The sequence below is a fragment of the Molossus molossus genome, unplaced genomic scaffold (genome assembly GCF_014108415.1).
Source record: "Molossus molossus isolate mMolMol1 unplaced genomic scaffold, mMolMol1.p scaffold_m16_p_7, whole genome shotgun sequence".
NCBI lineage: Eukaryota > Metazoa > Chordata > Mammalia > Chiroptera > Molossidae > Molossus > Molossus molossus.
In genome coordinates, this window is record NW_023425401.1 from 109,834,252 (window position 1) to 109,856,730 (window position 22,479).

General features: G+C 53.3%; 1 protein-coding gene across 4 annotated transcripts in view; it reads right to left on the reverse strand.

Moving 5' to 3' along the window:
• Positions 1 to 22,479, reverse strand: part of KMT2C (lysine methyltransferase 2C) — a 227,140-nt gene that overhangs the window by 7,409 nt on the left and 197,252 nt on the right. For 2 of the 4 annotated variants that reach the window (XM_036246300.1, XM_036246298.1), the window contains exons 42-56: positions 21,355 to 21,587; positions 17,135 to 18,769; positions 14,095 to 14,316; positions 13,317 to 13,481; positions 11,639 to 11,780; positions 11,346 to 11,493; positions 10,027 to 10,205; positions 9,775 to 9,911; positions 8,718 to 8,967; positions 7,458 to 7,597; positions 6,965 to 7,072; positions 3,811 to 4,930; positions 2,132 to 2,268; positions 965 to 1,107; positions 553 to 721 (exon numbers count right to left, since the gene is read on the reverse strand). In XM_036246300.1, the coding sequence (XP_036102193.1) occupies positions 553 to 721; positions 965 to 1,107; positions 2,132 to 2,268; positions 3,811 to 4,930; positions 6,965 to 7,072; positions 7,458 to 7,597; positions 8,718 to 8,967; positions 9,775 to 9,911; positions 10,027 to 10,205; positions 11,346 to 11,493; positions 11,639 to 11,780; positions 13,317 to 13,481; positions 14,095 to 14,316; positions 17,135 to 18,769; positions 21,355 to 21,587 (4,928 nt within the window). The remainder of the gene's footprint in view (positions 1 to 552; positions 722 to 964; positions 1,108 to 2,131; positions 2,269 to 3,810; positions 4,931 to 6,964; positions 7,073 to 7,457; positions 7,598 to 8,717; positions 8,968 to 9,774; positions 9,912 to 10,026; positions 10,206 to 11,345; positions 11,494 to 11,638; positions 11,781 to 13,316; positions 13,482 to 14,094; positions 14,317 to 17,134; positions 18,770 to 21,354; positions 21,588 to 22,479) is intronic. The other 2 variants (XM_036246299.1, XM_036246301.1) reach the window with 2 other exon arrangements.

A 22,479-nucleotide genomic window follows, 5' to 3' on the forward strand; every position in this document is an offset into this window, starting at 1 on the left:
GAGGGAAAGGGTCCAGCCAAGGAACAGAACCTGAAGGAGCAGACGATGGGCTGTGGGCGGGACTCCCTTCTGAAGGGCTCCTGAGGGGCAGGCAGGTCCGAGGTGTGCAGACAGCAAGTGGGGGTGGCGGAGTCTGAGAGCAGACTAGAAAGCTTTATAATTCCAGTCCGGGACAGCCAAGGGGAGACGCTGACAAGCCTCTGGCCTTCGGGTCTCGGCTCTGAAGGAAGTGGGCATGCTGAGCCCGAGGCCCGCCCGCAGCACCCGGAGGACAGCGTCCCATCGGGCGCACAGCTCCCAGCTCCTCTGGCTCGCCCCTGGCACAAGGCCGGAAAGAACTCCTGTGCGCAGAGGCCCAGTGCCCGTCCCCGAGCCCCGGCGTGCAGCCCACCCGCCTCTCCGCTGGGGAGCGAAGCACCCGTGTGCAGAGACCATCCGTGTGCTGAGACCGCGTGTGGATGTGCTACTGTTTGAAACGATTCTGATCAGAGCTCAGTCTCTCCTGAATGCTAGATCACACCCCTCCTTTTCTGAGCATGCGCCCTGTCCCACCTGGATCCGAGACCGGGCAAGGTACACGTTGGACTTCCACTCGGTCTTCATCTTGCGGTACTGCGAGGACTTGGAGTGGACGAACTGCTTGCTGTAAGGGGCGTTCAGTTCCCCCGTGACTGTGCTCTGGAAGGACTTGGAGGTGCTGGTGCTGTTCAGGGTGTGAGGCCTGCAGACAAGGGCGCAGCACAGGGGGAGAGAAAAGGAGAACTGAAGACATCTCCGAATCACACCCCACGCCAGGCAGATGCAGATTCGCGTGACAGGAACACACACGGAAAGCCGCCTTGCAGAGCCACACGCGCGGTCTCTGATGTCGGGCAGACACAGCCAGAGACACAGGGTTTGTAAGCAGCAGACAAATCAAGCACAGAAACCCTGGGCTGTACTATGTGAAGTTAAAACAAAATACCTTAACACAAACCTCTTGACATGGGCACTCATTTTAGGTTCAGAACGGGCACAACCTGTGGGGTTAACAGCAAGAGGAAGTTCCATGAGAGGGTTCCGGCCATATCGGAAGGTGTAGTTTTCACATGCCTCAACCCCAGGGAGCTGAAAGGAAGCAAAACAGACAACAAGTTAACTCACGTGCCGAAGGCTCCAGGCAGCCGGAGCTGGTGGAAGGGTGGCTCAACGAGCTGCAGGGAAACCACCTGTCAACAGCTTCAAAACGTCACTTATGTCAGCACGATCAGCCTACTCTCAGCTCTGAGGAAGGTGGACATGCACACTCGGTCTCAAAGCAGAACTTAGTCACCGCTGGCAAGTGTCCCTTGCAGAAAACCAACGCGCACGCCTGTGGGAGGTTAGGGCCTGAGGATGCAACATTCCCAAGCACGTCCTCATTCACGACACAGTTCTTGCACTCCGTCCCATGTCAACTCTTGTGTCTTTGCTGGGAATTTTGAAAGCCTAGTTAAAAATCACTTAGGTGGTTTACTTTCGCAATCATTTCTTCAGTTTGACATGATGAGAGGCTCACCCTCAGTGTCCCAGGAGTATGGGTGGTAAAACTCAAGGCTGGCTTGTAAAACGGCATATGCTAAGGTCTTGCTGGAACATTTCTCCGTAGACACAGCAGACACATCATTTGGGCAGGGCTCTCTAACAAAGGCAGCAACTGGGCATGTTACTCAGCAGCTTTTGGGGTTCTTTGCTTCTCCCAAGAAAGCTCATCAACAAGTTCTGAATTCTTGAAAATAATGCCTATAACCATGCGATTTTCCAAAACTGTGGAGACTCACTGACAGAGGGCTTGTAATCTTAAAGACTACAGAGAGATATGAGAGATGACTTGAGTTCTCCTGTAACCTGACAGTGGCCACAGACACCCCCACCATCAGGGGTGGGCACACGACCTCCCTGAAGTGCAGGAGACTTCACAGCAGTGGGGAGACCCCGAACCGTGTGGTCCACCTCACTGAGCGACCGGGATACCTTCCCAAGCTCTTCCAGTGAACACAGAGCCTTGTTAGAGAGAGAGGACCCAGGCCACCGGCAGGGCACCAACGGCGCATGCTGAAGCAGTCACACTCACGCCAGGAGCACGCCACACACCCACCATGTCCGTACTCACCGATTCCGCGATCCGGGCCACTGCAGAGACAGTCAGGCCAAACAGATCCTCTCCTTTCAAATAGGCCGGGAAAAGCTGCAGCATCTCAGACTGTTTCCTCACACAGGCCACCGGCTCCAAGATTTTATCCCAAACACCTACATATGGACAAAAAAAAGTCTGCATGACAAACTTGCTTTCTGTTAAACAGGGAGGCAAGCAGGATGCAGCACTGAACCCAGAGGAGAAACACCACCAAGCCTCGCGGGGCCCTGACGAGCGTCACGTGCCCAAGCAGCACCAGCTGGTGGCAGTGCCCTCCAGAGGCTTGACGGAACTCGGGGGGAAGAACAGATGTTAAGGAAATTAAACAGCGAAAATTTTTAAATAACTGAAATTTATGTAACTAATTTCATCTTCTTTTTTTTTTTTTTAAATCCTCACCGGAGGACATCCCTCCATTTTTTGTTCAGGTAGAGTGGGAGGGAGAGAGAGGAACAGAGGGAGAGAGAGAAACATTGATGCGAAAGGAACACATCGAGTGGCTGCCACCCGCACGACCAACCAGGGCCGGGGACAAACCGCAACCAAGGTACATGCCCTTAGCGGGAACCGAACCCGGGTCTCTCCAGACCGCAGGCCGACGCTCCAACCGCTGAGTCAAACCGGCCAGGGCCTAATTTCATTTTCATATTGGCCATATTAACATTAGATTTTAAAATATCCAATGACTAATATCTCTAGAATATCACTTTCCTCTCAGATCTAAATCAAACTGTGAAACTAATATTTTTATTAATGTCCTCCTCTTTAGAGCATTTTCGTATTTTTAAAAGCCGCTAAGCTTCAAAACAAGGAAACCTGCTGATCTTTAGAAAATACACGGAAGTAGTGACAACCTAGGCCAGCCCCGAGGTCAACACTGCCTCATTTCAGCTCTAAATTGAGCACCCGACGCTCCGGGACAAGGCAGTAGCATGGGATCTGCATTTATAGGTGGCCCCTGCTTCTGGGTGGGGTAAATGGCAGGCAGCCTTTGTCAACAAGCTGCTTCTCTAGTTCATCAGCTCTGCCTGGATGCACACCCGTCTCGCAGTAAGTCCACAAGTGAGACAGCTGCACAGCGAGGGCGAGGCAGAGCCCCAGGAAGCTCGGACCTGCGTTTGTAAAGAAAGGATCTGTATCGTCATAAAGGGAGAAACAAACATGAGAAAAAACATGGAAATATTTTTAAATCCTCCACGAGGATATTTTTCCATTGACGGTTTGAGAGAGTGTGGAAGGAAGGGGGAGAGAAAGACAGAGAAACGTCGATGTGAGAGAGAGAGACATCCATTGGTTGCCTCCCGCACAACCCGTTGGAACCTGACCCAGGTACATGCCCTTGACCAGAAATCAAACCCAAGACTCTTCGGTCCATGGGCCAACGTCTAACCCAGCGGTTCTCAACCTGTGGGTTGCGACCCCTTTGGGAGTCGAATGACCCTTTCACAGGGGTCACCTAAGACCATCAGAAAACACATATTTCCGAGGGTCTTAGGAACTGAGACACCGCTCCTCTGTCCGTCTCCAGGCGGGTCCGCCCACACACAACACGAGGAATGTATTAAAGGGTGGAGGCATTAGGAAGGTTAAGAACCACTGCTAACCGCTGAACCAAAGCGGCCAGGGCTAGAAACATCGACATACGGTGCGCTTACCTTTGGGTGAGGTGTCGCTCAGGACGAGATCTTCGTGGCCCTGCTCCACGATCCTGATGACGAACACGGGGCGCCCATCTTTCTCCTCGATGGAGCACAGGTAGCGGCAGCGCCTGTTGGCGTAGCGCGTGCTCCAGTAGAGCCGGCTGGCTTCGTAGCCGACGGGGAAGAGCGCCTTGGGCGAGTGGAAGGCCTGCATCTGCTGCGGGAGCAGCTGGCCGATCGTGTGGAAGATGAGGCTCCCGACGCGGAAGGTGTGGTCGCGCTCCCCTCGCTGCACGATGCTGGCGATCTGGCGCACCTCGTCCCGTTGCACGTAGACCCTCCGGAAGACCGCGAAGTAGCTTAATTCCTGCTCATGAATTCCCTTTGGTTTGTGCATGGGACAAAGCATAGTTTTATCCTTAAAAAACATGCATTGTGCTTTCATGGCGCAGGTGAAGTGATAGATGCTGGTGCAGCGCAGCCGGTGGCACCCACTGGTGGCCCCCGTCTTATGACAGAAGACACACTTCATGTGCAGGCCCCTCCGCAGGGCGAGCTCCACGTTGATTAGGGCGCCGGCCTGGGTCTCATAGACCTCGGTGGACCACAGAGCACAGTTCAAGTGGACCCACAGGTCCAGGTCCAGGTTGAGCAGCCGGGCCGGCCCGTCCGTCAGGCCATCGCCTTCTTCGTGGCAGAAGCAACACTTCCGAGAGTCTTTGGGCACAGGGTCGGGTCTCAGGGAAGTGCCCAGCTTCTTGAGGAATTCATCGATGTCGTCCTCACAAGGCGGTTTGAAGGAGCCCTTGGGGATCATGATGTGCACGCCCCACTTCTTCCACTTCACCCCGCGCCACTTCTTGGGCAGCGGCCTGCAGTCCTCGAGCCCGCCGTGCACGGCGCGCAGCCGCGGCTTCAGCTTCACCGTCACCTTCAGCTCGTCAGGCTTGGCCTCCACTTTGGCCGCTTCAAAGGCTGGAGGGAAAGTGATGGGAGGCGATGCCGGGGGCGAAGCCTTTTCCTGGAGCTGCGGGAGACAGTGCACGTCCAGAGTGGAGGTGTTGTTGCTGTACTGATGGAACGTTCTGGAAGGAGTCTCTTTCAGAGGCGATTGTGGCAATGGAGGAATGGACTCCTGGTGATAAAGAGAAGAGTAAGTCACAAGCTCTAAAAGCCATTCTGGTTGAAAAGAGAAGCCAAGCAATAGGGTTTAACGGTGTGTGATGGGCGAGTGAGGGGTAAGGCAGCCGGGCGGAGTCTTCAGACACCGAGGTGCTCAGTGTGGAGACAGGGAGGGCTGGTGAGGGGAGGCCAGCCGGTCCCCGTTCTGACCCTCCCAAACCCAACCCCGGAGAGCAGAGCTGGCGGGCTGGACTTGCAGGGGACAATGCTTTTGGAAAACAAATCTCCGCTGAGCTTGTCCCCACTCTCCAAACTTCCTGTCTGGCTCTTGGCGTCACCACTGGCACGCACACTTAAGAAGGGGGAGAAGGCCCTGCAATGAGCGAAAGAACTCTCCTGAGGCTGTGAGGGTGCAGGTCGGCTGCTGGGGGAGTCGAGCGGAGAGAGAAGCTCCGACAGCTCCCCTGGAGGGGAGCGTCCTGCCCGAAGCCCACCCACAGGCTCCCTGTCCTCACGCCGCCCCGCCAGCTCTCTGGAAGACGTGTGCGCTCTCTGCGAGAGACCAGCCCCTCTCTCACGCACGCCAACACACTCCAAGTTCTACTCTAAGCCTGCCTGGCATGTAGCGGATTTCATTCTACTGCGGGCTACTGCCTGCTAAAAACAAAGCCTCCAGGACGTTCTTTCAAGAAGGACACATGAGAGCAAGACTCTGGAGGGAGAAATGACAGGCAGGGTAACTACACGGGAGTAACGTTCTTCCACACTGGCCGGCAGACACAGGAAAAGATGCTCAATGTCCACAGTCATCAGGGACACGCAAACTGAAACCAGAATAAGATGCCACCTCACACCTGTCAGAATGGTATCAAATCAACAAACACGTGCTGGCGAGGGTGGGGACAAGCCAGCCCTCGCGCACGGAGTGGGAACGCAGACTGGCGCAGCCACTGCGGAAAGCAGCGTGGTGTGTCCTCAGAAAACGGAAAAGCGGAACTGCCACGTGACCCAGGGATTCCATTTCTGGGTATTATCTGAAGAAACCTAAAACACTAATTTGAAACTCTATACGTACCCCATGTTCACTGCAGCACTATTTACAATAGCCAAGATACAGAAGCCCCCCAGTGCCCGTCAGTGGATGGGTAGATAAAAAAGAGGTGCTACGCACACACAACGGACAGCACTCAGCAGTAAAGAGAAAGAAACGAAGGGCTGCAACACGGAGGGCTCTAGAGGGCGCTGTGCTCAGTGAAGTGGGTCAGACAGAGAAAGACAAACTCTGTATGATCGCACTTACATATGGCATCTTTAAAAACAAAATGAAAGAACAAAACAGAAATGGACCAAATTGATGGTCAACAGATGGGAGGAGTTGGAGGAATGAGAAAAAAAGGTAAAAGGAATTTAAAGAAGTACCAAGTGCCCGTTAAAGAAATGATCGTGGGGGTGTAAAGGACAGCATCCAGGGGTACAGTAACAGTGCAACAGCAATGTATGATGCCAGCTGGGCACTGACTTATGGGGGACACTTCACAAGGTCAGGCATCTGTACACTGTACACCCGAAAGTGACAGCATTGGCCCGTATCAACCACACACTGAGACACACTTCATTACACAAAGAGTAAAGCAGACCACTTCCATCATGGCATGAGCAAAATAACTTCTCCCCAAAACACGACACAGACTTAAACTGTGTTTGTGAACAGGTTTTCCCATGGGGATAAGATCAATAAAAACAATATTTTATAGTTGTAATTAAACTAAGATATCTGCAACCAAATAAGTGAAGTTAAACACGTCAGTGACATTGTTTTATTCGATTCTGAAGCTCTAAGATACATTCCAGCCTCTCCAGCTGGCCAGGTCTCTAACTCTGAACGGCAACATGGGCTGAGGCAGCTGTGCCCACTTTCTCGACCTGGGCAGCGCCTGCTTAGATCGCCTGCACCCAGCTCTGGACACCTGTCTGATCCACCATGTCCCCAGGACATGGGAGTCAGTCATCGCATACTGTCGATTAATTGAAAGTGGACTAATTTTACCTTGCTTTCTGAGATTTTTGCTTGAGCAGTCGACGAGTAAAGAATAAAGCAGTTATTACTACAGAAGACAATGTCCTTCTCCACTTGACCGGCGCTTTCGCGGGAATCCTGAAAAGCAGAGAGAAATGTGTGGGGTCTCAGCAAGTCACGACGTAACGAAAACAAGATGGACGTGCTGTTGGTTTTTACCTTGTGTTAAAAGTGAAAGCAGCTCCCCATCTTAAGAGTAAAAAGGTGACGTGTCTATTTAGCATATAATAATTTAACCACAGCGAAAATAAATTTATGAAAATAAATTTTACTATCTACATTCCATTCCATTTAAAAACACGTGTTTTTGTAACATCCACTCCACATCTGCTGCGGTTCTTTGGTCTTAAGCATGTCAACACTATATTGCTGCTCCCAGGGGCGTGTGTCCCGTGAGGCACCAGGGGGCAGGCTCCAGGGTGCGCTGCAGGACACTCCCAGCGCAGGAGTGGTGTCCAAGTACCTTGTTCAGAAAGGCCAGGTCTCTGAGAGGTTTCCGCACACCGCTCCCAAGAACGACCACTTTGCAGTGACAACACCACTGGGTTCTGAGTGCCATGCTCTCTGCGACGCCGCGACCAGAATCCCTGTACCCGGAAAGACCTGAAGGCAAGAGCTTGGTCAGTGAGGAAAACGACCAATAACACAAAGTGATGATGGCGCAGACCTGCTCTGTCAGCTTATTACAACGGCTCACTTAACTCACCTATGTTACTCTTTTTTTTTTTTTTTTCCTGGTACGTGCCCCTAGCGGGAACCGAACCCGGGACTCTCTGGTCCGCAGGCCTACGCTCCAAACCACTGAGCCAAACAGGCCAGGGCTATGTTATTCTTCATTAATAAAAACCTCATCTTCTAAGCAGTGCTCACAGGGCATCTGTTACATGCATGGCACCAGGGTACAAATAAAGGGGCAGAGCAGCTCCCAAGCAGCTGGGAGACAACGCTGGTCGCAAGGGGCAGGACGGAAGCCACAGAGCATTACCATCCAGCCAACGTGCATCGGGGAGAGATGTTACTTTCGCTTGAGGGTTAAGAGGATACAAAAACGTTTTATGAAAGATAAAGATGTCCATGTACTGGAGTCTTAAACACACCTGGACAGCCCAAGACGGATGAGCAAAGTCTCAGGGCCAAGGTGAGTGTCGGGACTCTGCAGGGCGTGGCAGTGGGGTGGGGGGCAGTGGGAGCGGCAGGAGCAGTAGAAGCCAGGGGTTCGGACTCCAGGTCAGTAGCTCCCAGCTGGAGCTCAGACTGCGAGCGGGACAGGCAACCAGGCCCAGCTGCAGGGGCAGAAGCAGGGTATGGATGCCACCCGAGCAGAGAGGAGGGGCAGGCCCGGGGAAGGCCTGTGCACAGGGTGCAGAGGGAACCAGGGGAACGGTGATGGAAGGGACAGGGAGGAAAAGGCCACCGGCAAGGCTGCCAGCCCTCTGAGCACCAGCTGAAGCAGCAGCGGGGAGGGAGGTCTGGGTGTGCAGGCCCAAGTGTGCTTCCGGGGAACCCGACCCAACACTTCCTGACCGTCGGTAGATCCCATACACCCCAAGCACCAAAGGCCAAATCCTACCACCGACGGCGGAACACCCACAGGGGGTTAATTTACTGAAGTCTACATCCCATCACGCTACCTGCTACTTGTTAAAAATTAAAGTGACATTTTAAACAGAAAAGGCGTAACTTCTGAACGCAGTGAACCAGGCTGAGGCGGAAACCAGCTCACCATTGCTCGTTGGAGGGAACGGTGCGCTGGGCGGCTTCAGCCGGTAAGAGCTTGCTAATCGGGGAGGGTTCGCAGATCCTGGTGGAGGCCCACGAAGAAATAAATGCTGTCGATACTCCAAACCTGGGTTTACTCTGTGGCTATTGACCAAACCCACGGATGGAACGTCTGGAGCATTACTAACCTCATAGCTGTTAGGGATTCGGACGTGAAGAAGGTCGGAAAAGGCAGCCACAACGCTGCTGATGTTCTAAAACAGAAAGGGCAGGGAGCACCGCGTCACCGCCAGCGACCCTCTGGAGAGCCTGCACACGCAGGACACGCGGTCTGCACGACACACCCCGCAAGCAGCTCCACGAACTCTGCCCACACTCAGAGCCTCGGGGGAAACACTGCTGTAACGGACCAACATCCAGAGAGCGTTTTCATCCACAGAAATGCTCCTGCAGGGCCTCAGCTGGGGGCAAGCACCGAACTAGTCCATAACTGTACCAGACGGTACCCAGGACGCGCCCCGGGAATGAGCCAGACGCTGAGGACTGGATTCTGGCCTGGAGGCTCAAGGGGTCCGAGAACACAGGGTCACGTGACAGCTATGCTCTGGCCACCAGAGTGCCCCACGGTAGGACTAGCTTGTGTGCCAGTGGAATGTCTTCAGAGAGTTGAGAATTAAAGACAACTCAGCGATTCCCTCGTGTCTGATACAAGCAGCTGCCACCTGGATGTTTCTATTTTGCTCCCGGAAAACTTCTGTCCATAACTGCTTTTCACGCTTAATTTTCTGTATGTACACAGTTAACCAACGGGTCCTCTCCAAAGAGTTCCCTCAAGTGCACATCCTTAAATTAGAAAATGAGAACGCGACCTCCACCCTGCCCTCCTCACGTGGACTTGGGCCGAGACCGGCCCGATGCGTGCTGCAGTACGCCGCCGCTGGCCCTAACCCACCGTCACCTCGCCCTCCAGGCCCTGCCGTGCACATTTCACGGAAAGCCGCCTGTCACAGCTTTAGAGACTGGGACACGTCCGATGACACTGAGAACCGTGCGAGCTTTACCTCAGCAGCTGTCGGATGCAGAGTGATGGCCACAGATATCAGGCCCGACCTAGGGCCATTTGGGGAAGAACCAAATGGTGGTGAGAACAAGAAAGTGCCCGGCTCCATTTTGATGTCATTCCTTCTGGGCTCGGAACCTAAGGGGGGCCGGGAGGGAGGGAGGAGGGAAGACCGAGTGTTACTGCTTTGGAAGCAAACGCGCGCGGCTCAGCAGACGGGCCCAGCGCGGAGGCTGCACGCGGCTCTCCCTACCTTTCCCAGTGTTGCTGGGGAGCATCGGGATGATGGGGGACGGCACCGGCTCCGGGGGCTCCTCTTTGACCAGCGACAAGTCTGGGTATCTGCTCACTTCCATCCCCACCACACTCTCGGGAGAGGATGAGGGGACAAAGCTGTCAGGAGAGTCCCGCTCAACACCGTGGTCCTGCATCCTGCAAGAAGGAATGTGACGTCCACACGAGCACACCTGCGCTGGGCCTTCCTGCACCGCCGGCCCCTTCCAGCGTGTCGGATAGGTCCTCTGACATGGCCGTTACCACGGCAACTGGGGCTGGAGGGCAGTGTGGCCTCAGGGAGCCGCTGCCATGCGTAGGGAGGCCCGAGCACAGCCTCCAGGCGGCATCCCTGTGGAAGTCCGGCACGGATGGACCCCTGCCCGCGGGGACCCCTTCCCACAGCTGCTCTGGCACCCCGGACTCCGCGATCTCCAGCAGGGAGGTGCAGAGGGAAAGGAGGCCTGGATTCGCAATCTGAACAAGTCCTTTCTCATCTCTGGTCCACAGCTGTCTCATTAATACAGTAGAGACTTGGACTAATGACTCTCATCCAACAGAAGGTAGTTACCAGATCTTCCGAAGAGGAGACAACGACCTGGATCTAAGCAGTCGGGCAGGGACTACCTACACAGCAACACTGATCCCCACTGGACTAAACCGACACAAAGAAATCACTCAACTACTCAGGAGAGTCCTTAAATTCTCTCCCCAAAACACCTCTGGCACCCGTGACTCGTCGCCTAGTTCAGACTCTGCGCACATCAACAGACCCGATCAATCGCGTTAACAGCGTACGAAGGACAGTGGGCTCTGACATACTTCACGTGCGGATTCCCACTGCCTTTGTCTACGTGCCTGTTCACTTCCTGGTATCATAGAAGATGTCAACAAACTAATTTTATTTAATAGCAAGAATGTTATATAAACTTTAAATTCTGAAGACAAGCCCAGCAGGTGTGTCTCAGTAGTTCAGTGTCAACCGATGCACCAAGAGGTCACTGGTTCAATTCCTGTTCAGGCCACATGCCCAGGTTGTGGGCCCGATGCCCAGTGGGGGGCGTGTAGGAGGCGGCCAGTCAATGTTCTCTCTCATCGATGTTTCTCTCTCTCTCCCTCTCCCTTCCCCTCTCTCTAAAATCAATAAAGAAGAAAAGAATTCTGAAGAAAAATGTTCACCAAATTTTAGCCCTTAAATGTTTTCACAGGCTATTCCTCGACGTCATGCTAAGTACATACCTATGTGCGTTTATAAACTATGTAATGACTACAAAATATTGTGAAAAAAGGACCTTCTACCTTAACTCCTCCTGGTTGTTGTGAGGTGGTGTCGGCAGGGACGCTGGGACGTCGACAGTCTGTGGGCCTTGAGCAATGGCTCTGGCCAGCAAGTCATCCTGGGAGCGGAACGGCAGCTGGAATGGTCTAGGGCCCAGACTCTTGGTAACTGGAAAAGCAAACACACACGGCCATGGGTACATTCAGTCAGATCTGCTGAGTGGGGGGAACACTACGACCCAAGGGCCATTCCCCATCGGCTGGTGAAGGCACAATCCGTGAGGGGTCCCGGGGGGGGGGGCTCTCGGTCATACCTTCGTGGCTCACTAACACTCCGGCTTTCCCAGCAAGCTCTTCAGTGGTGGCGAAGCCATTTGCCATCTTCTGACAGGCCACAGGAGGTGGTGTAGGAGGAAGAGAGGCAGGGGGTGTTGGAGGATTACTTAAATTATTCTGCTGCAGGAGACCAAAAAATTTTAAATTACATGCTACTGAGCAAATAAGCCATGACCTTGTAAAATATAGTTCTGTGAATTCTTAGCACAGGGGTTGCAAGACTACAGAAATGTAATCAAGGTGCCTGCTGCTCCCTACATCACACCAAGAAGGAAAGTAACTGCCCGAGGTCGAGAGGCTTTCTAGTGGAACCGACATGCTGACCGTGTGACTCACTACCGCCCGCTGCCTTGGCCCAGCCGGAGCACTAGGCTCTGCAAGTCAGAAGCAACTGCCCAGGACGCCTGACCCGATTCTATGCATCTCTTTCAAGTGTCACTGTTGTAGCTGGTGAAGGACAGCTTTCAAATACAATCAACGAATTGTACAAGGTTCTCAAAAATTCCTTTGTTCAATTCTTATTAAGATATGCCCCAGTTCTATAAAAAACTTGAGAATTTGTGGCCCTAATTCTATGGCTGCAACTCACACCTCAACATTAGAACCTGGATTATCCAAAATCGCTAAAAGAAGCCAGAGCAGGAGCACTGATGCTAAAATGATGGAGTCATTCACAATGCCGTCCCTCTTCCAAACACTTTCCCTGCTTCGCCTCTGTCACCGATTTGTCATTTGCTTTTGATGTGGGAGTCCACCGACAACAACATGCAAATCAGGTGCAAGGTGGAGCTGCAGGTCTGGGAAAGCCCGAGGCTCCCGGGCCAGACGAGGCCGGAGTGCTGGGCCCGAGCTGAGGGCTTCCCGAGGGCCCGGCCAGCTTCCGGGAGGAGCCACCAGCAGCCACACACGGAGCGCCACCCAGACTGGGCTTAAAGCTCGGGCAGAAGAGAAGCCCTCGGGGAAACCGACAACGCTCTCAAATATTTCGGCAAAAGAGATTGGTCCATTCCATGAGTTAGATGTGAAATGAAAAATGACTGATTGGGCTATCATAAAACTTGGTTTAAAAAGTAATACCTAAAGGATGCACTTGATTTAGTACGATAGTATTTTAGTAGTCTAAGAATTCATGCAAAATTCAATTAGTACCTAATTAGACAAAATACATTTAAAAAGTTTTCAGGGTCAATTCCTAACTGCATGTTGTTATAATCCTCACTATTAACTATGAATTTGGATTTGTTGTAAGAGTTAATAAAGGTTACAGGGAAATAAATACAGGGCGGGGCAAAAGTAGGTTTACAGTTGTATGGAAAAGACAGTAAGTACTAAGTAACGATAAAGAATAAACTGTTTCACATGGTCACAACTGTGAACCTCCTTCTACCCCACCCTGCGTGTTGCCCACCATGGAAACACTTGGTGGATAGTTTTCAAATCTTTATTCTTTCCTACACAAAAATTTCAAACGTTCGTGTCAGAGGCACGTTCACCAGTAAACTGTTAACCTTTCCGTTGTACCAAAGTTTAACTGATACTCGGAAGATCAGATGCAAACTAGATGGGGAAAAAAACAAAAAAACAAGACAAGCCCCCTGCCAATGCTGCTATGTATCCAGCGAGGAAGCGAGGTGGCACCTTGGCAAAGAAACATACCTTGTAGATCAACTGAGAATAGTAATCCGAAACCCCGTCAAGGGTCGCACTGCCAAAAGTTCCTAGAAGTCGACTCCCACTATTAAATTGGCCACTGCCATAAGGAAGAAAGTGCGCAAAGTTCACTCCAATGATTGGTTCCATTAGAGGGAGCAGAGAGAGCTGCTATTGAAAAACACATTTAAGAGTAATGTACACGGTAAACAAAACAGGGCGATTCTCAACTTTTCTAAGACCCGAGGCAACTCAAACAGGCTTGAGAAAAATAGGACTTAAAAATTTCAAGTATCAAAATGCTGGAGTGAGAGACCACAGAATCTTTGAGATCTACTTCAACATAAGCTGCACTGTCTGTCTCAAGGAGACGCTCCAGGCATCTAAGAAGAAAGCCCACTCCTCATCTTTGCTCAGCAAGAATCGGGGCGTGAACCGAGGCCAGGCACCTAGTGCTAGCGGAGGCCGCTCCCCACCTCGGTGACAACGTGTGAGAACAGTGTTGACCGGGAGGACCCGCAGCTGCATGTGTGTGTGTCCGGGCGCAAGTACTGCGGACAGAGGTGCTCTGTGCTGAGCTGCTTGCCTGGCGCTACCTGCCCACGCATTTCCACTGTGCTCTCTGGGCCCACCAGGACAGGCGGCCATTCTGCAAACAGTAACCCTGTTAGGCTCCTTGCCGAGATGTGTTCTATCCCCATAACTAACTCTCTACTTCAGGGTTGCAAAGCGTTTGATGTTCTCACATCCTTGAACTGTTCAAGGGCTACTGGGAAAGGCTCACCTGCTTCAGGTGGGTAAAGGTGTCGACGGCAGAATACACGGCTTGCTTCTCCTCCTCGTCCTTCCTCCTTTTCTTCGAGCGAGGAGCTGCCTTCTCCCCTGTCCTCTGGGTTCGTTTACTTCTCTGTTTCTTGGTTTCGCCTCCTGCATCTGCTTTCGGCAACTGGCTGTTGCCACAGCCAAGGCCACCTTGCACGGGAGCCCCCAGGGTTTGCTGATGTAACTGGAAAGGTTAACAAGTAAGTGAGCTGTTCACACGTGGATTTTCAGTTCACATTGACAGCCGCCACCCTGACACACACCCTTAACGAGAGGAGGGAAGCGGTGACGTGGAATACTGTTTTCTGAAAATACCCCTTTCTCCAAGCTGTTCCCACGTGTGGAAGTCAGGAAGCTACCGGCGGGAGGGAAGAGCAGAACCCTCCGCCAGCTGCGTTCCCTCCAGGGGAAGCCTGCAGCAGCCTGACACCACAGCGGGCACACCAGAGCTCCTGCACCCTGCTCACTCGAGCTCCTGCACCCTGCTCACCCGTGGGGAGAGTGCTCTTGGCCAGGGGGCTGGGTGGCTGCTGCCCGGTGGTCGGGCTGTTGCTCTGGGTTCCCCAGAGGCACAGGCGACACACAAGGTCTGCAGAACAACAACAAGCTCCAGAACAGGCTTATCCTGTGCACCCTTAGCTGGAAGGAAGAGCTAACCTGGGAGATGAACAGAACCGACCACCACGGACGGTCCTTCAGATCAGCCCACGATCATACAGCTGACCACATACTAACTGCTGCACACTGCGCGTCAATGACAGAGGGCTTAAGGGACAGCAAGCAAACCTTTCTGTACTTTTGTTTTTATAACAAACAAGTGAGAATAACTCGGTCCTCAAAGAGGTTTTTAAGAGTACTGCTATCAATAGCTAAAAACAGGTATTTTTTTAGGGCCATTACTTTGCTATATAGGCAACAAGAGCTTTTGAAGATTATAGTTTCCAATTATATTCTAAATGGCTCAGAGCATAGACAGCAACATATTTCTGCAAAGGGCTGAGAGGTAAACACGTTAACCTTAGACAGCGTCTGTCCCCACTACTCAGCTCTCGGCTGGATACTGAAAAGCAGCCATAGACAATTCATAGAGGACAAGCTTGGCTGTGTCCCAAATAAAACTTGCAGCACGGACACGGAACCTTGAATTTGGTGTAATTTTCACATGTTGAGAAATATTATTTGTCTTTAGATTTTTTCCCCCAGCCCTTTAAAAATGTAAGAACCATTCCTTCCTCATCCCAAGGACAGATGAAAGGAGGCTCAGACCGCCCCGAGGGCTGGGCCCGCAGTCCGCAAAGGGCCGCCACAGCCGCAGAGCGCACCCTGCTGGGCCTGGTCAGAACAGCAGGTTCTCTGCCCGGCCCAGATCTATGGACTCACACCTGGGGAATGAGGCCTCCAGGTGGTTCTACACGTTCCAGTTTGGAAAAGCTCGGGCCTCGAGCGGTCCTCTGCATGGACATATGTATAGGAATCACCAGGGATCTTGTGGAAAACACACTCCAATTGGTAGGTCTGTGCTGGGCATGGGATTCTGCATTTCTTCAAGAGCTCTGGGGTGAGGTCACATGGCTGACCCCAAGGGCTCCATCCACATAGCAAGTGCCTATGAGTTCTCAGCAGCTCACGAGAGACTGCTACGCGGCCACTTATGTTAAGTGGGAATGGGCCAGGCACACTCTCTCTAACCCTCTCAATTACTCTGGGGAGCTGACGTGACCCCATTTTAGAGAAGACTTCTAGCTACAGAAGAGCACAAAGATGAAAACCAACGGAAAGTCTGCCAAAGATGAAAGACAGCCAACATTTTCACGTACTGGTGTGCAGTCTGTCATTTGCACCTACATGTATTTTGTCAAACACACACGGGCTGCACTTTGCATGTTGTTTCATGTTGTTTCAGTGGCTGCTTTTCCACCTTGACAGGTGCCCGGTGACACTGGACAGCCTTATGTAGCAGGCATGGTAATGGCTGCAGACCAACCCTGCATGTCATGTTATTATTTATTTGGGACATTAAATAATAATTCAACTGGCAGCCGCTGTAGTAAGTCTACACTGCAAGGTAACGTTCAACCGAAACCATGGAAAAGCAACGGGAGCAGCACTGTGGGAGACTTATGAATACACAGGGGTGCACCAGAACCCCAGTCTCAGAACCATCTCAAGAAAGCTCATCGAAATGCAGGGTCTGGAATCCCATCGAGGTGTATTCGCGAGGAAGCTCCTTGTACGAGGAAAAGACAAAACAAAGCAGGGCCGAAAAGCAGAAACAGGAGAGGATGGCGACAGCAGCACCATGGTGGCGCCGGGCATGACACTAAGTGTGAGTGCCTCGGAACGGTGCTCCCGCTGCCCCCGCTGCCCGAGACCCGCTGCCCCCACTGCCCACAGCCCCTGCTGCCCGGAGCCCCCGATGCCTACTGCTCCTGCTGCCCAGAGGCCCGCTGCCGGAGCCCCCACTGCACAGTGCTCCACTGCACAGAGCCCCCGATGCCCCCGCTGCCTACTGCTCCTGCTGCCCAGAGGCCCGCTGCCCGGAGCCCCCACTGCACAGTGCTCCACTGCACAGAGCCCCCGATGCCCCTGCTGCCCCCACTACCCGGAGCCCCCGCTGCCTACTGCTCCTGCTGCCCGGAGCCCCAGCAGCCCCAGCAGCCCCAGCAGCGACTCCTGCTGCACTTCGAAGGCCACTGGAAACTGCTCGCTTTGTGGCAATCGACACACACAGACATTCACTTCTCTGCCTTAGTGAGAGGGACCCGATGTGGAGAGTCAGCCAACAGGCCCCGGCCACCCAGGAGCATCACGACGACTCTGAGTATCAGAGTAAGCAGATCATTACTTACTATCGTTTATGGGTCTAAGTCAAAACATGGGGTCCAAGGAGACGGACAGAAGGAAATAGAACCACAGAGTGAGGGTGACGCCAGCTGGGACCCCTCACCACTCCCAGCGTTCAAACAGGGAGACCGCCGGCTGCCGGGGCACGAGCCACTTACCGGTCCTGGGGCGGCGGTCCGCCTCTCCAGCGGCTGGCTGTCCTTCCCCCCGTCCTTTTCTGGGCACGAAGCACCGTCAGGCTTCGGGGCCGCAGGGGCCGCGGCCTTCCTGTTCTTCAGCAGGTGCTTCAGAAGCTCGTTGCCCGAGTCTCCTTTGGCAGCAGGGGCCCCGGCAGGGTGGGGGGGGCTCTGCCCCGCGGGGACTGGACAGACCGCGGCCGTCTCCGCAGCCTGACCCCCAGCTTGTCCCTCGGAGGGAGGCCTCTCCAGGCCCGGGCACTGCTGGGGCTCGGCCGTCTCGGGTTTGACCTCCTTGGCCGCGGCAGGGGTGTCCGCGGGCCGCTTGTCCACCTCCGCAGCCTGTTGGCGCGGGGTTCCCCGTGAGAACTCGCCGTGCGGCAGGCCGGTGTCCAGGTCCGCGCACCGCTGCCCGGCGGCCGCACTAGGAGCCAACGGGCCACCTGCTTCCACGGCCTCGGGCTCTCCTTGCGGGGGAAGCTCACTGGGCGTGTGCACTGTGGGCGTGGAGGTAGTTTCGGAGACACTCGGGGTCGGCGGAGCAGTGATATCTGAGTGCGGAGTGGACGGAGCCCTGGTGGAGTCTGTCTCATCATCTTTCTTCTTCTTTCTGGTTCTTTTCTTCTTCCCCTTTTCCTCTGGGATGATATCAGAGTACAGCTGGATGAGAGACTGGGCGGATCCGGGGTAGCCTGGGGCGTGGGTCACGGCGGAGTCTTGGCCGCAGGGGAGGCTGCTGTGGGCGCCCGGCAGTGCTGTGGCCAAGGCAGGCGGGAAGGGCCTCACAGGGGACTGCTGGAGGCCAGCCCCGGGGGGAGCCGTGTGTGCCTGCTTGCCAGGGTGGAAGGTCGGGCTCCCGCCAGGAACTGCCGGCGAGTCGGGGACAAAGGCGGGGGCTCCTATCTGCCTCCGCTCATTGGTCTGCATGAACGCTGGGGCGGGGGGTGAGTTAACAGACCCCTGTTGCAGGCCCCCCTGCTGCTGGTGCTGAGGAGACTGCTGCAGGAAGTCGCGCGGCAGGTCAGGCCCGTAGAAGGGGACAGCGGCCCTGGCGCTCAGCTCGGGGCCGGCCAGGCCCCGCGGCTCCAGCTCCAAGCTCTGCTGCAGAGCCCGCTGGCGGTCCACCTCCTGCATGAGCTGGATGCGCTGCCTCTCCTGCTGCTCTCGCAGACGCTCCTTCCGCTCTCGCTCTTGGAAACTCTCGCTGAAGGGGTTGTTGTCGTCAAACTCCACCCGTGGAGGCGGGCCGCTCTGTGGATTTGCATTGGGCGCTGTCCCTGGGGCTGGTGGGCAAGTTTTCATTGGTAATTGGGCAACTGGAGGCTGAATCCGGGGAGGGTTGAGGGGGAGGTGAGCAGGGGCACTGGGAGGCTGCCATCCGGGCAAGCCGGGCATCCGTGCGGGGCTGGCGTGGCCAGGAAGGACAGAGGTGTGCTGCAGCGGCGGGGCGGCCAGGGGGAAGCCAGGCTGGCCCATGGCGGGGGGGGCAGCTCCGGGAACCAGGGGTGGCTGGGGCGGCACCCTGGGCACGACGACGGGCGGGGCCACGGCGCACTGCTGCTGCTTGATCCGGTAGTCCTCCATCAGCTCCGCGTGCTCCTTCTGCTGCTTCCGGATCTGCAAGAGAGTCACAGCTCACTCGGGGCCAAGGCCGCAATGGCCAGGGCTCTGGGCCATGCCGGGGCAGTGCAGCCTTGCACGGGAAAGCACTTCGCTCCGCCAGCGGTGGGAAGTCACCAAAGGTTGGACTGACAGGCATTAACTAGACTGCCTACAATCTCATTGAGAAATAGGGTTTTTCTTGTCATCTGTCAAAGTTCTTTACATGTGAACTACCAAAAGCAAATTCAAAATACTGTTTTCTGAAACGAACAGTAAGAAAACCTCACAGTGAACGTCAAACTGTTTAAACCACACAAGAGAAACAAAAGGAACCAACTCGCTGTCACCTCAGAAGTGACATTAACACACGTCTGGAGTGGCCTGAGACGAGGCAAATGGAACCGCTGGGACCTGCCGCGAGCTCGCTCCTTCAGTGCACGTGGCACCACCTGGCCCAGCGGATTACCGCCCGGCTGGTGCAGCTCAGTGGCTGAGCATCGACCCTGCACCAAGAGGTCACCAGTTGAATTCCCGGTCAGGGCACATGCCCAGGCTGTGGGCTTGATCCCCAGTGGGGGGCATGCAGGAGGCGGCCAGTCCATGGTCTCTCTTCCTCTCCAAAATCAGTTACGGAAAGAAATACTGTTTTAATGAATTACCACGTTCTCCCCTGCAGGTTGAAAAGACTGGTCTGGGAAAACCTGGCCTTGCTACTAACATGCTCAAGGTGCTCGGGCGGCAGTTTGTGGATCTGCACAAGCTCCAAGGTGATGCTGGAGTAGTTCCCAGGAGGGTCCTGACTGCCTGGTGTCAGTGAGCTCAGTCCGAAGTCCTCCGTGCCCCGCTGCATGGCGCCACCCGAGTCCGGGGCGCTCAGCCTCCCCAGGGGGCTGGGAGGGAGGGGCGCTGGGTGACGTCCACGTCCCTCAGAATCACTCCGTCTGGGGACGCAGTATATTACCATGCCAGAAGCTGCAACAGATACAGGCTCCCTGGCGGACGGGCACACTCTCCACACAGGACCGTCCGGCCCTGCTCTCCAGCAGCCGCTAACATCTGTCTGCCTGCCTTCTCGTCTATGACCACCTCACTAGGCCCTCCTCATAAAGAATGTCTAGAAGCACACCAAAGGCAATTTAAGTGCTCAAATTACTCTAAGAAATACAGGCTTCCCCTGGCCGGTGTTGCTCAGTGGTTAGAGCGTCGGCCCGCAGACCAATGAGTCGCAGGTTCAATTCCGGCCTCGGTCGGGTCATGTGGGAGGTGACCAGTGGATGTATCCCTCTCACGTCGATGTTTCTCTCTCTCCCCCTCCCTCCCTCCCTCCCTCCCTCTCTCTCACTCTAGCTAAAGATGAATGGAAAAATATCCTTGGGTGAGGATTAAAAAAGAAATACAGGCTCTTTACAAGTACAAGGGTGGTGCGCTCACTTCTTCAGACGGTGTCGAGGAGGAGGGTGTGTGCTGGTTCTCATTACACAGACAGCACTGACTGCAGTCAATCTGCTCTGAACTCCTCTCTCCTGTTAACATTTAAATGGCTTTTCAATTTTATTGTAAAAGTTAAAATGGACAGAAGCAAAGGCAACTTTTCAGTGTACAATTCTGTGAATGTTAACACAGACACATATCAGTGCACAATCAAAAGACAGAAACTTCTCTCGTACGACTCACCCCTTCACAGTTACACCTTCCTCCCTGTCCCTCGGTCCTAGAAACCTCTCAACTACTGTCCATCTTCATAGCTGTCATTTCAAGAATGTCTCACAAATGGAGTCAGCATGTAGCATTTGGGGATTAGCTTCTTTTACTCAGTATGAGAGTCCAGAAATCCATTTGAGTCGTTCTTTTTCATTGCTATGTAGTACTCCACTGCGTGGATGTACCATCGTTTGCCTAATCATTTACCACAGATAGACACCTAGGTATCTAGTTGTGGATGACTATGAATTGAACCACTGCAAATTTTCATGTACAGGTTTCTGTGTGAAGCCAAGTTTTTAATTTACTGGAGTAAATACCTACCCATTTTGAATAATTGTTTTATTTAAATAAAAATCTAAAATTTGACTTAAGTACAATTGTTATTTCAGCATGAGCATTTGAGACATCTTGTTTGTAATGGAAGATAACAGCAGAATGGTTTTTTTTAGAAAGGAGTACTTTTTTTATGAAATATACCAATGTATTTAAAAACTGAAATACTAAGAAGCAATATTAATAGCAGACCATGAAAAAGAATCACCAGAATGACTCAAGACCTGTATCTGAAATTTCACCAGAAACCGGGGAACTAAAGGCAAGGGTCAAGAAAAGGTCAACTCCAAGCGAACAAATGTGCCTCGAGCCCAATCCCTGTCCCCGCCGTGCTCTGCGCTCAGAGCTGAGGACCCTGCAGAGCCCCCTCTCAGGCAGGAAGTGCCTGTGTTCCCCAGCGGCCTAGGTTTCATACCCGTGTGGAAACGGTTCCTCTAGGTCAGGATGACTAACACCGACGTCTTCCGTGTGACCACCACTCTGGGGACAGGGCTGGGCTCTCCCGTGGGTGAGAGCCCGACACTGCTCAGCTCCCGGCCCTGCTCGCTGGCGCCTGCGCTCACCTGCTCCAGCTGCTTCTGCACCATGCTCTGCTGCTCGGTCACGTGCTTGAGCTGCTCCGCGTCCTCCTCCGGGAACTCGCGCCCGGCCTTCTTGGCGGTGCGCTGCTTGGCCGACAGCGCCTTCTTGGACTTCCTGTGCGCGCCGATTTGTTCCTCCAGGTACTTCTGCTGCAGCTGCAGCAGCTGCTGCGTCTCCTGCAGCCACTCCTCGTACTGCTTCCGCTGCGAGTCGTCTGAGGGGAGAGGACACAGTCAGCTACGTTTCTCGTCTCAAGAGTCCGACCACGGAAATACACACATCCATTCCGTAAGGAACGCACTTTGCCATGACCTTGCAATAGGTACTCTGAAAACACAGTGCTGACCATCAGACCATAATGTAACTGCCAAGTAGAGATTTTAGAAAAATGTTTGAGAAAACCGAAAGAGGCATGTTTTTTAGGACACAGGCTAATGACTTCACACTTATTGAGACTATAAATCCAGTCTCTGAAAGCAGAAGACTTGTATCTAACAGATAAGAACAATCTACGGAACTACCAAACTCTCTCACCCCTGTGTACTTCAGTAAGTCACGTTCACAGACTTGGGAGAGACAGAGTGAGACGTATCCTGGGAAGGCCCAGAGCACGGGTGATCCCCTCCCATGCTCCTCTTCCTAAGTCGATACACTTTTCCCGATTTCTCAGCAGAGAAATCCTGTGCTCAACTGAGTGGGCGGGAACCTGGAGAGTCTTAGAAAGGACCAATCGGGTCTCTGTTTTAGAGAGGAAATCTGTAAGTTAAGAAGACTGGTGACTTCTATGAATTTTTTAATTTGTACTTCTATAAACACGCAGAGGTAGGAAATAATGAACCAATAAAATCTTTTCTACTTGGCTGACTGTCACCGATGTTGCCCCAAAATCATTTTATCGCTTCATCTTGTATCAACACTCTTTCTTTATTCATTACGGGCATTTCACTTCACTGATTCAAAGTTTAAAAAAAAAAAAAAGTCATCTCACAGTAATGAAATTCAGAATATACCTTTTTGGAGTCACTAGAAGACAAAGAAATGAATAAATACAGTTCTCAGAGAACAGAGCTGGAGAATTCCATCAATCACAGTATTGTCATACAGTA